At 43.5% G+C, this 12,997-nt stretch overlaps 1 protein-coding gene and 1 non-coding gene across 2 annotated transcripts; one reads left to right on the top strand and one right to left on the bottom strand.

Annotated features, from left to right (window-relative positions):
• Positions 1 to 287: 287 nt before the first annotated feature.
• On the bottom strand, positions 288 to 441 carry LOC125786165 (5.8S ribosomal RNA). Its single transcript, XR_007428299.1, has one exon. It is a non-coding gene; the product is annotated as a 5.8S ribosomal RNA (ribosomal RNA).
• Positions 442 to 6,813: 6,372 nt separating this feature from the next.
• Positions 6,814 to 7,688, top strand: LOC125785711 (uncharacterized). The gene is made up of 3 exons (XM_049469779.1): positions 6,814 to 7,056; positions 7,134 to 7,382; positions 7,461 to 7,688. Exons 1-3 carry the CDS (start codon positions 6,886 to 6,888, stop codon positions 7,686 to 7,688), a joined length of 648 nt encoding a protein of 215 aa, XP_049325736.1. The 5' UTR covers positions 6,814 to 6,885.
• Positions 7,689 to 12,997: the final 5,309 nt, after the last annotated feature.

Raw genomic sequence — 12,997 nt, 5'->3', positions numbered from 1 at the left:
GTAGAGGACGGGTGAGTGGAAAGCCGGCCTCAGAGACCCATCGCTGGGCAACGGAGACGAAGGCGAGAGGGGTGGACGAAAGTCTTTCCCCCGCGATCAAGCCCGTCGAGCGGCTTTTATCGAGTCCCAAACGAGAAGGGAACCTGACCGAGTCTGCTTTTAGGAAGACGAAGGTGCCTCGGAGCGGGCACCTGCGAACCTCCAGCCGCGGTCCCCTCGAACCGTCTCTTACTCTTCCCCGGAGGGAAGAGGGAGACGGAACGAAAAGGTCCGATAGATTGGAATAGCGACCCTCAGACAGGCGTGGCCCCGGGATTGACCCGGGGCCGCAATGTGCGTTCAAAGTGTCGATGATCAATGTGTCCTGCAATTCACATTAGTTCTCGCAGCTGGCTGCGTTCTTCATCGACGCACGAGCCAAGTGATCCACCGCTAAGAGTTGTACTCTTTGTTTTTTTTTGTTTCAAAGCCATGTAACCAACAGACACAAAAGTGATGGTTGAAATAATGTTTTACGGCAGCCGCGGGTACGGGCGCCCCGGAACGCCGAAGCGAACTCGGGGTCATCAAACCGCGCCGCCGAGCCGCCTCCGGAGAGAAACCCCACAGACGGACTTCGGGGGCCAGGTACCCGTCTCCCTTTGGCCGTAAAACATTTTTTTGCTCTCAGGACACCGGTTTGGATCAAGTCATTACAGGCCGAAGGGAATCCCTGTAGTTCCCGACGTCGGGCCGTGGCTTGAAAGGAGGGCTTGTGGATGTAGGGAGTCGTACCTACCAGGAGGTACTACCAACCCCGATCCCGGTAATGATCCTTCCGCAGGTTCACCTACGGAAACCTTGTTACGACTTTTACTTCCTCTAGATGATCAAGTTCGATCGACTTTTCAGCACAGCACCAAGGCCCCGCGAAGGAGCCCCGGCGTGGCCGATCCGAGGACCTCACATAACCATCCAATCGGTAGTAGCGACGGGCGGTGTGTACAAAGGGCAGGGACTTAATCAGCGCGAGCTGATGACCCACACTTACTGGGAATTCCTCGTTCATGGGGAATACTTGCAATCCCCAATCCCCGTCACAAACGGGTTTAAGCGGATTACCCGCGCCTCTCGGCGTAGGGTAGGCACACGCTGGCCCGGCCATTGTGGCGCGCGTGCAGCCCCGGACATCTAAGGGCATCACAGACCTGTTATTGCTCCATCTCGTGTGGCTATACGTCACTGGTCCCTCTAAGAAGTTAACTGCGACCGCTACCACTGGTAGACCAAGTGGGACTTGGTCCACCAAGCCTGGGATTCAGCCCTCAGCCTGGACACCTTGGGAACCAGCCCTGGAGGACTCCCCCAGGCCTGGGCTCCATCCACCAGTCTGGGACCCTCAGGAACCAGCCCTGGAGGACTCACCCAGGCCTGGGCTCCATCCACCAGTCTGGGACCCTCAGGAACCAGCCCTGGAGGACTCACCCAGGCCTGGGCTCCATCCACCAGTCTGGGACCCTCAGGAACCAGCCCTGGAGGACTCACCCAGGCCTGGGCTCCATCCACCAGTCTGGGACCCTCAGGAACCAGCCCTGGAGGACTCACCCAGGCCTGGGCTCCATCCACCAGTCTGGGACCCTCAGGAACCAGCCCTGGAGGACTCACCCAAGCCTGGGCTCCATCCACCAGTCTGGGACCCTCAGGAACCAGCCCTGGAGGACTCACCCAAGCCTGGGCTCCATCCACCAGCCTGGGACCCTCAGGAACCAGCCCTGGAGGACTCACCCAGGCCTGGGCTCCATTCACCAGTCTGGGACCCTCAGGAACCAGCCCTGGAGGACTCACCCAAGCCTGGGCTCCATCCACCAGTCTTGGACCCCTTGGGAACCAGCCCTGGGTGCTTGGACCCCTAGTCATTGCCACTCTCCTCATTAGCCCGACGGCACCCCTTTGGAAATCCCCCCGACGAAAAATCCTCCAGAGCGCGGGCGGACCCGCTCTGAGGCCGACAGAGGTGCACCTTCGTCGGATAAGAGAGTCGGCCGAAGGGGGTCCGAAATCCTGGAGCTCGCCACCCTCACTAGAAATATCGTGAAATGGTAGACCAAAAGTGAGAAATGTTTTCACACTTTTCCGACCTACCACTGGTAGACCGAGTGGGACTTAGTCATTTTTTCCAACTTTTCGCATCCACCACTATTAGAACAAGTTGGACTTTAATTTTCCAATTTTCCACAGCTACCACTGGTTGACCAAGCTCAACCACACCACAAGGCCGGCTCAGGGCTACCATAACTCCAAAGCCAAGAAGTAGTGCAGCGGTACATCACATCTGCATGGTTCCCTGGAAAAGCTTCACTCAGCCGCGGGGGATCGAACCCCGAGTACAATTTCACCCGTTCCAATCAGCGCATTTTATGGGGTTAGCTTTCACAGACTTGGGTGGGCCACAGGTGGGCACAAAAATGAATATGCAAGCCGAAAAATGTGCAACTTTGCCAGATTTATTTATTTCAATTTTCAGCCTTGCACTTTCATCAGTGTTCCAATGGAAATTCCCTAACCCTAACCCTCGACCCCAAATCATAACCCCAAGCTATTAACCCCAAACAAGGTTACATATGGGTTAGTAATAAAAACAAAAACTTAATCCCCCTGGATAAAGTATCTGTTGGAGCTATTTATGTTTCTTTAAAATGTATGTTCATATTTTAGGCCAAACCAGCCCATTTTGGCCAGGTTAAAAAAAAACTTCTCAAGCTAAAGCTGGTAATTTTCATCCAACATGCTGTTAAACTGTTCTTGCCCAACCATCTAGTGGCCATTGTTTGTAATAGCTCTGCACCATATGTGGTGTAAAATAGCACGTATTCACACATCCTTGCTACAGAATCATGGTTTAGACATCAGGATTATTTTTCCTACACAGTTCAAATATATTTTTTATGTCTCTCAGGAAAGAAGGCGAGGTTGAGCAGTCCATCCAATGGTGCCCTCCATTTTTGGGGATCTAGAAAATGGGTATGAAATCAACCAATTTCTGGATCAGCTACATAGACCAAAGTAAGTGGTCAACTATTAAGTGTTTTCCAAAATACAACCTTTTGATATGTTTTAGTCCTCTGATACCTATTTGTGACAAATCATTTTTTAACCAAATGCATTTCAATTCACATAATTGACAATGGCTGCATTTAAACTGTTTCTAACATGCTGGATATATTAATATATATATAAACAATTTATTGTTTCATACTTTACAGTATAATTCATTATTCATTGCTTAAAAGAACTCTGCTTGTTGGTTCAAATGAGCCATCTCACTCCTCAGTAGGACTTACAGAACAAAAGATATTCTGCTTTAAACTTTGAAAGTTCATAGCCAATCAGATGGCAGAATGCAAATTCATGCAAATGAGGGTCGAATTAATGAGGGCCACTCCACGCAACTATCCCTATACCTAACCCTAACCTAACCCTAACCCGGGATCCATTGCATTACACTCCTCTTTCACATTCACCTGCCCAGAATGTGCAATCCGATCCCGGACTTGCAACTCCAGCACTTGCATATTGCACAACGGCCAGCGCCGGATGTGCAATCAGCAGACCGGCGGGCCCTGCCCCAAACACGGCCTATAAAAGAGGCCACAGACCAAGCCTCTGCGTCGGGAAGACTGCTACACACAAACATGGTGAGTTTGCTGGTTCTCTTACTGGGTTTTTGTCAAGGTTTGTTCACGATGGTCTCACAGTGTTTCTCCCTGTTTCAGCAGAGAGTGTGTCCGACCTGCAAGAGGACATTTGCGGATTTGCCGAGCCATCTGAGAAGGCAGCACCACGTGGTAAATGCAACAGAGTTTAGGCTGATCTTACGGCTTGCGAGTGCCCGGTTGAAAGATAGTCTGGCATGCCCGCTTTGTGAAAAAATTTTCTCAAGGTTGGACATGCACCTCGCCAGCAGACACAAACTCTCTGGCAGCGATCTGGAGGTGGTATTGTCCTCAGCCAAGCGGGAATGTATCTTGGACAAGCTTGCTAAGCTTCGCCACTCTCAGCCTACCCCACCGATGGCAAGCATGTTGGATTTACTGAGGGTCAAGGTCCAGCCTGAGCACCGCAGCGAGACGGTGCTATTTTCGCAGAGCATGCCCACAAACATGGAGCCCAATGGATCACCTGAGCCTCACAGTGAACCAGAAATACCTTCCACGATCATGCCTGCACTTTCAGCCCCAAAGACAGCCAGACTGGAGCCCCCAACACCTCATTCATCCTCAGCAGGCTCATCGAGGGAGAACTCGCCCAGGACACCCACTGAGTTCCCCAGCCCGATCATCAACCGTGTCCTGCGGGACTTTTATGAGTTCTCGCTCCCTTCTAATCCATCCGACAAAGATATGTAAAACGCCCAACAGAGGCGCAGTCATGCACTGCGCTTTCTCCAACACATGGCTGCAGGTTTTTCCGACCAGCAGCTCAAGAACTTAAAATTTCTGGAGGATTTTCTACGGCTGAGGCAGTGGCCAGCCGACCTAGCTCACAAAGGGTATGTCCCAACAGGTTATGCTTCTCAATGCTTCTGCCTTCGTGAACCATTTCAAGGCTTTTCACTTAGAGATTTCTGGTCTTAGTTCCAACAAGCTGGAATGTATTCTGCTGCAGCTTCGAAGGCTGAGCCGTGACAACACCAGGGCAGTGCTAAGCCACCGGCAGAGAGTAGGGCTGAACGATTAATCGTTTTTTAATCGAAATCGCAATTTGAATGGACGCGATTTTTCAATCGCAGGCACTGCGATTTGAATTAGCCAATAGCCTGCAAGTGTTTCCAACTTCTGTGGTTAAAAGCGCCTTTTCTGTGTGTGAGAGGCTTGTGTGTGTGTGTGAGCACACCGCCTGCTCTTCTCCGATTGGCCTGATGCAGCAGGGGCTGGATTCATTTGAATATTTTTTTTCACCGGAGGGCGGGGCTGCGTTCAACGCAACGAAGCCAGCATGCACCGCGGCTCTCTCCATTGAATTGAATAGGATGCGACGAGGCTAAAGTGCTAGTGGACCCCTACAGTAAGGCAGAAGCTGAAAGTTAAAAATAAGTAGCACTGCGCTGTCAGGAAAAAAAGATGAGCCTTTCATCTGAACAAATGTTCACTTCATAAGTGAACATTTTGAATTAAAGAGCCGTTGTCTGCAGACGTCGTACTTTCCTCTTGACCACACGGGAGAGAACATTGCTAATGGATTAAAAGCTGCGTTGGCCAACTGGGGTTTAAATGAAGAGGGGCAAGTGTGCATAACCACAGATAACGCATCTAACATGATAAAGGCAGCCGAAATAAACCAGTGGAGCAGGCTACAGTGTTTTGGCCACAGACTCCATCTTGCGATCGGTAAGTGTCACATTAAAAGACATTTAAATACTGAACTCAGTCACTCTATTGATTATTCTGTGATCAGAAAAATAATGCCAATTTACTCTGAAAGACTTAATATTTTAGGGCTGGCCCGAATAGCGTTTTTTGACCTCCGGATATTCGGCACTGATTTAAAAAGACGGATTAAAAACCGAGTAAATATGAAAAAAATATCAGTATTGTGCATATTATTATGCATAATATTGATACAGGGCTAACGAACTTCAAAAGTGCTTTACTCACTCAAATAAACTGATTTCAGTACAGATAAGTGTGTAGATTAATCCAGGACTCCTCAGGTATTTGCAGCTACATCAGGGTGAATTGTGCATTTAAAGTGGCGCTTGGACATGAGTGGAAGACTTGGATAAAATAATTTAAAGCCAGGCGGACACTGTGCAATTGTTTAAATGCGTTGTAGAGTTCAGATTGTCTGCGCGAACCCGAACCTGACTTGATGCCCGAACTCGCGCCGGGTCAGCCGAGAATTCCCACCGCTTTCCTTTGCGCTCTGTCTTCAGGTGGTGCTCCAGAAAATGGTCTGTGAGGTAGATCTGTTTTAATACAACAAATCATACTATGATCTTTATGATGTACCACAAGTTACACTGTTATAATCACACAGTGCTGCACGCGTGTCAGCAGCTGCAGCTCTGCCTGTTTAAAGCTCCGCACGTGGGTTAATCGGTTTGCGCCGCACACATCGCCGGGGTGACGACGCGTCTTTTTGGGGCAGAAATAATATTTTTTTATTTTATTTCTGCTATTGCGTACCGTTTTTCGTTTATATCTTTTGGAATTCGTTATATTGTAATTTTATTAGTATTTGGGGATTATTAAATAAAATATAAAAGTAATATATAAACAGTATAAATAAATATAAGTTTGTAGCTACCAGTATGAAGCTAACAGATCATGAGCGGAGAATGCTCCTTTCCCTCCGAGCTTCTTAAACTGGCAGCCCAAGTAAATCTACTTTTCTACATTTTGGTAATACCCAAAACACTGTTTTAAGCGCTGCTGACTCAGAAGAAATAATAAAAAAGAAACATGTCACCCGCACGCGCTCCTCCCAAAAGAGGGTGCTTTTGGGGGGTGCTGATTTCGATGCACCCCCGCCATGAAAAGCACGCCCTTACAGTTACTGATGTTGCAGTTAAACCTTGTTATTTATTTTGTTGTTACTTGCAATTTAAAAATAAAACTGAAAACTGCATTTAATCTGAGATACCTGTGAATATTTTATGTGGAAGAAGTTTATACATTTATTTGATAGATATGGTAACCACTAATACAGGTTTAGGTTTTTGATGGATTAAAAATAATCGCAATTTAAATCGCAATCGCAATATTCTGTGGAAAAATCGCAATTAGATATTTTGCCCAAATCGTGCAGCCCTAGCAGAGAGCAAAACGGAAGAAATCAGAGTCCCTCCGAACCAGCACTGAGCTCCAGTCCTTCATACGCAAGGCCGAGCATAACCTGCCCAGAGTTATGGATGGCATCCGCACCAAGCCAACCTCAAAACTGTACCGAATTGCCCAGGGATATGTTGCGGGGTACCTAGCAGTTCTCACCGGCCACCGCCCCATCGTTTTCTGCAACATCACCAAAGCTGACCTGCTGGAGGCTGAAAAGGACCCACTCGGCCGCACCCTGGTGTGGGTAAGTACGGGGTAAACTCTCTCTTGGTTGATTGTGCTTTTTATTTGTGTTACTCATGTTGGATCTCTCACCCTTAGGTTGCTAGGCACAAGACGGACAGAGCCTTTGGGAATGCGTATTTGGCTCTCCTGCCAAAGGAAGCTGACTGGCTCAGAGGCCTGGCAGAGATATCCAGCCTCTACGGTGGAGAGCAGTGCCCGTATATATTCCAGTGGAACGGCAAGCAGGTCCAGAAGCTGAACCGTATGCTGAGAGCAGCCTGGCAAGTTGCTGGCATGACTGGGGACATTGCTTTCAGCCTGATCCGTACATCCATCGCCATAGAGGTGAGTGCTGCCCCTGCATCTCACTGCGATCACCAGCCTCGTACATCCAACATTTACACCGTCTCTCTCTCCTTACAGGCCAAGAAACATCTGTCACACTCGGACAGGCTGCTGGTGTGTAACAGCATGTGCCACGACATTTCCACAGCTGAGCGGTTCTACACTGATGTTCCCAATCTCAGTGAGGTTTTCCGCATAAGGGACCTTCGGACACAGGCTTTGAATAGCTCTGCAGACCCATTGGATGCATCTAGTGATCCAGAAAGTTCATCCAGTGAAAGCAGCTGCTCTCCAGATAATCAATAAAACCCTCCATTATACAATTTTAAAGATGGTCTCAGTGTGTCTTTTGTATTCATTTGGGTCTACCAATGGTTTATAGTTTTGGTCTACCACTGGCATAATCCATATTTTGGCCTCATCTTTATCCTTATCTACCCAGGCAGAGTTCACATATTTGGGTATACAGAAGCCTCAATTTGGCCTCATTTTATCACTTCCAGGGCTGGAAGTTTAGCCACATGTCTTTGCATTTTATACCCCAGGTAGAGTTCACATATTCCTGCACTGTCCTACAGACTCCCTCTGTACTGGATAGCAGTGATCAGACTCTGATCTGAGCTGAGATTTAACAGGATCTGATGGATCTTTAGGTTCTAGTCTCAACTAGTTCAGGATATTTTATTAGTAAACAGTGAAGTAGGAAAGTGTTCAGAGTAAGAGAGTATGTAAAATAACTGAAATGTAAAACTATGTTAAAACTGTGTAATTTTCTTAAGTAGAGTCATTGCTGTTTGTGTTCATCTAGTCAGTGATTAAACAGTGCAGGAAAGTTTAGAATCTGGTGCATGAGGACTGCTTTTCAGGAGAAAAAAAACTTCAAAAAGCTAAAAGTTTGGTAAAAGTCAGATAAACAAACAAACACCCACATTAACACCCATTGCATCAGAAACAGGAGAACAAAGGTCTATATATAAACTAAACACAGACAACACTCACCTGGGACAAGTAACGAGTGGGCGGAGTTACAGATTGCCAACAGGTGTGGAGGATAATGAGGGGGCGTGGTTAAGGTGAATATAAGACAGAACTGGGGCAGATAGACAGAGGGATGTTCACTCTGAACAGAGAAACTGTGCTAATGACTGTGTTCACACTTCAACAAAAACTCTATAATCTGATTTACTGCCCAAACTCTTCTTACTGTGATCAGAATCAGACTTTATTTCTCTCAGTATAAACTGAGTAACACTGAGCTCTTTATCAGCAGAGTCTCTAATGGAGTTCATCTATAATCAGATCTTACTGTGATCAGAATCAGACTTTATTTCTCTCAGTATAAACTGAGTAACACTGAGCTCTTTATCAGCAGAGTCTCTAATGGAGTTCATCTATAATCAGATCTTACTGTGATCAGAATCAGACTTTATTTCTCTCAGTATAAACTGAGTAACACTGAGCTCTTTATCAGCAGAGTCTCTAATGGAGTTCAGTCTATAATCAGATCTTATTTAGATCAGAATCAGACTTTATTTCTCTCAGTATAAACTGAGTAACACTGAGCTCTTTATCAGCAGAGTCTCTAATGGAGTTCAGTCTATAATCAGATCTTATTTAGATCAGAATCAGACTTTATTTCTCTCAGTATAATGGGTGATTCTTATAATTTGTGCACTTTTAGAGTCCCGGGTCATATTTTTAAAAATAATTGCAATTTTGGACAGATACCTCTTTCTGTAGGGAAATGGTGATAAACTCTTATAAAAAACGTACCACCTTTTAGATATAATTTTTCAATACTTTTAATAAACCTGGAAGTTGTAAAATCACTATTTTCTCCTTGTTTCATCCCCAGAGTTTCAAACTTCCACAATGAAAAAAAGGTTAAAAATATAATTTATATGAGAACTGTTGGTGCAGCTGTATTAAGGAATACTGAAATAAATAAAATATTTGATTTGAGTGCACTGTAAATATCATTTTTTATACAAAATATACCTGTCTCACAGCATTGGCATCATTTCCACCACAATGCCTATTTTCCCTTTTAAAAAGTTCTGCTGAAAGATTGTTTAGGTTGTTTTTATGGAAATGTAAAGTGACATCAGAGCACATGTTGGACATTAAAGCCACTTAATTTTCCACTCACAACTGTTGAAGAAAAATCAAGGTAAATATTACACACACATTTAAATGCTAACTATCAATTCAAAGCAAATCAGTGATACCATCATCCATTTTTTATTAAAAAACAGTAGAAATGTAATTTCCATCACACTTCCCTCTGTGGAGGAAATGACATTTCAGATTATAGAGTGATATAGATTGTTTTAAGTAAATAAATTAATTTAACTTGCCCTATACTGCCCTATATATAAGATGACACAGACACACACACACACACACACACACACACACACACACACACACACACACACACACACACACACACACACACACAGATACAAAATAGTTCATGACTAGAAATAAGAATTTTTTGCATTTTCAAGAATGAAGGTTAATAGTTCATTTATTTTCGTCAGTATTTAATCTCAAACTGTTCTTATATTATACGTACACACACACACACACACACACACGCACACGCACACACACACACACACACAGTTGTCTGACAATACAGTTACTATATAGTTCTTTGCATTTTCAAGTTTAGCGTTCACTGAAGAGAAACTCTCTATCGACTCTTAAAAATAATTCATCATTTATTTGACGTTTTTTTGCCAAACCACCAGTTTTTGGGTTATTTAACACATGTACTGTTACAGTTGTGTGAGTTTGAAGATTTGACCAAAAAGTCAGAATTTAGATGTTGGCTTTTCGCAGCACTAAAGTGAACAGGTGTGTCTGGTTTTCACATGGTATTGTAAATGTTGAATAATTTGTTTTTCTAATAAATATATCTACGATTCTCTATGTTTTTAGTCATTGCCATTTCCACAACACCTTGTCATTTCCATCACCGCACATATTCTTCACAAAATGTCCAAAAATTAGTCAGCTCATATTAAAATCAGATTTACATTTATTGAGGACTTGCATTACTTTATGTAACAAAACAAATTATTTATTATTTACAAGCACCTACCCAAATTAATACTGCATTTCACACTGAAAAATGAACAGATCAGCATTTGATCCTTAGCACAGTTAATTTAGGTCATTCAGAAATTAATGATTGTTGTAAATAGTAGTTACTGGTATAAATAGTGAGGCTATTGATTCTAGAAAATTCTAGGATGTTTAAATTACTGCACTGTTTATTTGTTAATGTGTTAAATGTTGGTTATTGGTTATTTAAACATATGAAGCTGTGTGAGTTGAATTTGTATAATGTTTTTTTTTTTTTCACTCAACTTCACAAGACCAAAGGTGCACATAATCTAAATCACCCTTAAACAGTATTATAAATTCCTGTATATCTCTGAGCTAAAAGTCAGAGTTAACGACTTTGATCGTTTTTTTGAGACGCTTGAGATTCCTCAGTTAGATTCTGATTCAGTTGAAATGCTTAATGAGCCCATTTCTATTGAGAATCTCATTTCAGCAATTGGGTCAATGCAAGCAGAGGAGTCTCCTGGCCCGGACGGTTTGCCAATTGAATTTTATTGTATGTTTTTTGATAAATTAGCTCCTCTTTTACTGGACATGTTTAATGAATCATTAAAGGCTGGTTAATTACGGTCATCGCTTAATCAGGCTGTTATTTATTTTATTCTTAAAGATAGAGGCTCTGGACTGCTCTTATTGTCCAATAAGTTTACTTAATGCAGATCTCAATCTAAAACCCTGGACTTTCTTCAGGTTAGAGCAACTGCCCTTCAATATTCCTGTGCACGTCCCTGTAACCAACTGTTGTGTTTGTGACACAAATCTACCGTAAATAAAAAACACAATAACAACACAACTTACTTTGGCGATGTCAACAACAACAGGGTGTTCCCTCCAACAGCAAGCTGTGTCCCCCAAATCCACCATCATCAGTATTTATATGGGTCCCGCCCATCTGCAACTATTGGCTGTTTTGATTAATTATCAAGATATTGACCAATTAGGGAAGACCCCTGTTAGCACGTAAACACTGCGTGGTCAGCGCATGGTACGGTTATGCACCTCATTCTCAGTCATGCGCAATCTTTTTCACTTTTAATCACAGAGCATGCTCTTATTGACAGATTCTATTTCATTAAATCATATTTAAATGTCCATTTAAAAGGCACGTGTGGTGATGTGTTGCTGTTATCAGTGATTGGCTGCTATTAAATCAGTAACTAATGCTGTGCCTCTGTTCTATCCTCACCCGAGCACAGTGCACCGTGCCAGTGACATCACTGTTACATTTTTCCCCCAATTCAGCTTATTTAGACTACACTGCTCTGATACTGACCCCTCCCTGATCATTTACACACAGCAACACTTCAAAACACACTACTATCAAAACACACACACACACAACTACACAATTATACAGATTACATTTTATTTACAGTATTGTCAAACACTGTAAAAACTGTATCACACATACTTATGAATATCAATATTTCACTCAGTATTAATGTGTTCATTCATCTTTATCAATGTGAAACATGACCAGCCATGCAGCACAAAACCCCTTACTGTTATATTGCGTTCTTTTCTCTCAGCCACTTTATACTCTCAAAATCATAGCATTTTTATTATGACTGACAGCATGTATTGTACATGTGCTCACAGTGAGGATTTATATTTGAGATTTGTGAAAGGACAAAGCTGTGTCAAATATAATCATTATACTCATACTTTTGCTATAATAATAAAACACAACATGTTTTTGGACAAGTCTGCTATTTCACACGCAGCATATTTTAACGTGAATATCAAAACTCACATTGATCACTATTGTGCTGAGAACAGCATGAGCTGCAACATTACATACTGATTGTAAAAAATAACACCAACCTCAAAACGTTACCAAATGTCACTGAGTGTGTTAACTTTACTCTCTGACTTTTTTTTCTTGCTTTTGGTAAAGGGCTTAGAACTTCCAGAACCTGAATACCTCTTCACTAATTTCTGTTTTCTCATGTTAGATAAGCATAAACATGTCTTCCACTTCTTCATTTTCATGTGGAAGTCCTCCTGCTTCAACTGCTTTAGTCTGCTGGCTGGCAGACTCATTATCATCATTACAGACCAATGCAGGAGGTGCACAGTCTTTGCTAAACTGTGCAGTATGTTGGTCACCAGCTAGATCATGCTTCAACAGTACGAGCTCTGTGGCTCTACGATGGCAAAATGTGATTTTTGCTCTGTTATTCTGCAGTAACTGTACCACAAGCTCATCTGCTTCAGGTGTTGCACTTGACTTAAAGTTCAACACAGAACGTAACATCTCGTCATTTAACTCAAATGACTTTTCCTCTCCACGCTCATCCTCAACTGAAATTCTGCCTTTTACTCCTACACACAGTTTAACGTTCTTAACAAATGTTACACAAGACTCACATTTACCCCCTCCATCATTTACTCCCTCCATCATTTACTCCCTCCATCATTTACTCCCTCCATTATGTGGTATTTTGGGCAGTAACTGACTTCTTCAAATTCTTCTTGCT

This window comes from Astyanax mexicanus, chromosome 21, assembly GCF_023375975.1.
Source record: "Astyanax mexicanus isolate ESR-SI-001 chromosome 21, AstMex3_surface, whole genome shotgun sequence".
NCBI classification, from domain to species: Eukaryota; Metazoa; Chordata; class Actinopteri; order Characiformes; family Acestrorhamphidae; genus Astyanax; species Astyanax mexicanus.
This window is presented reverse-complemented; position numbering and strand designations above follow the sequence as displayed.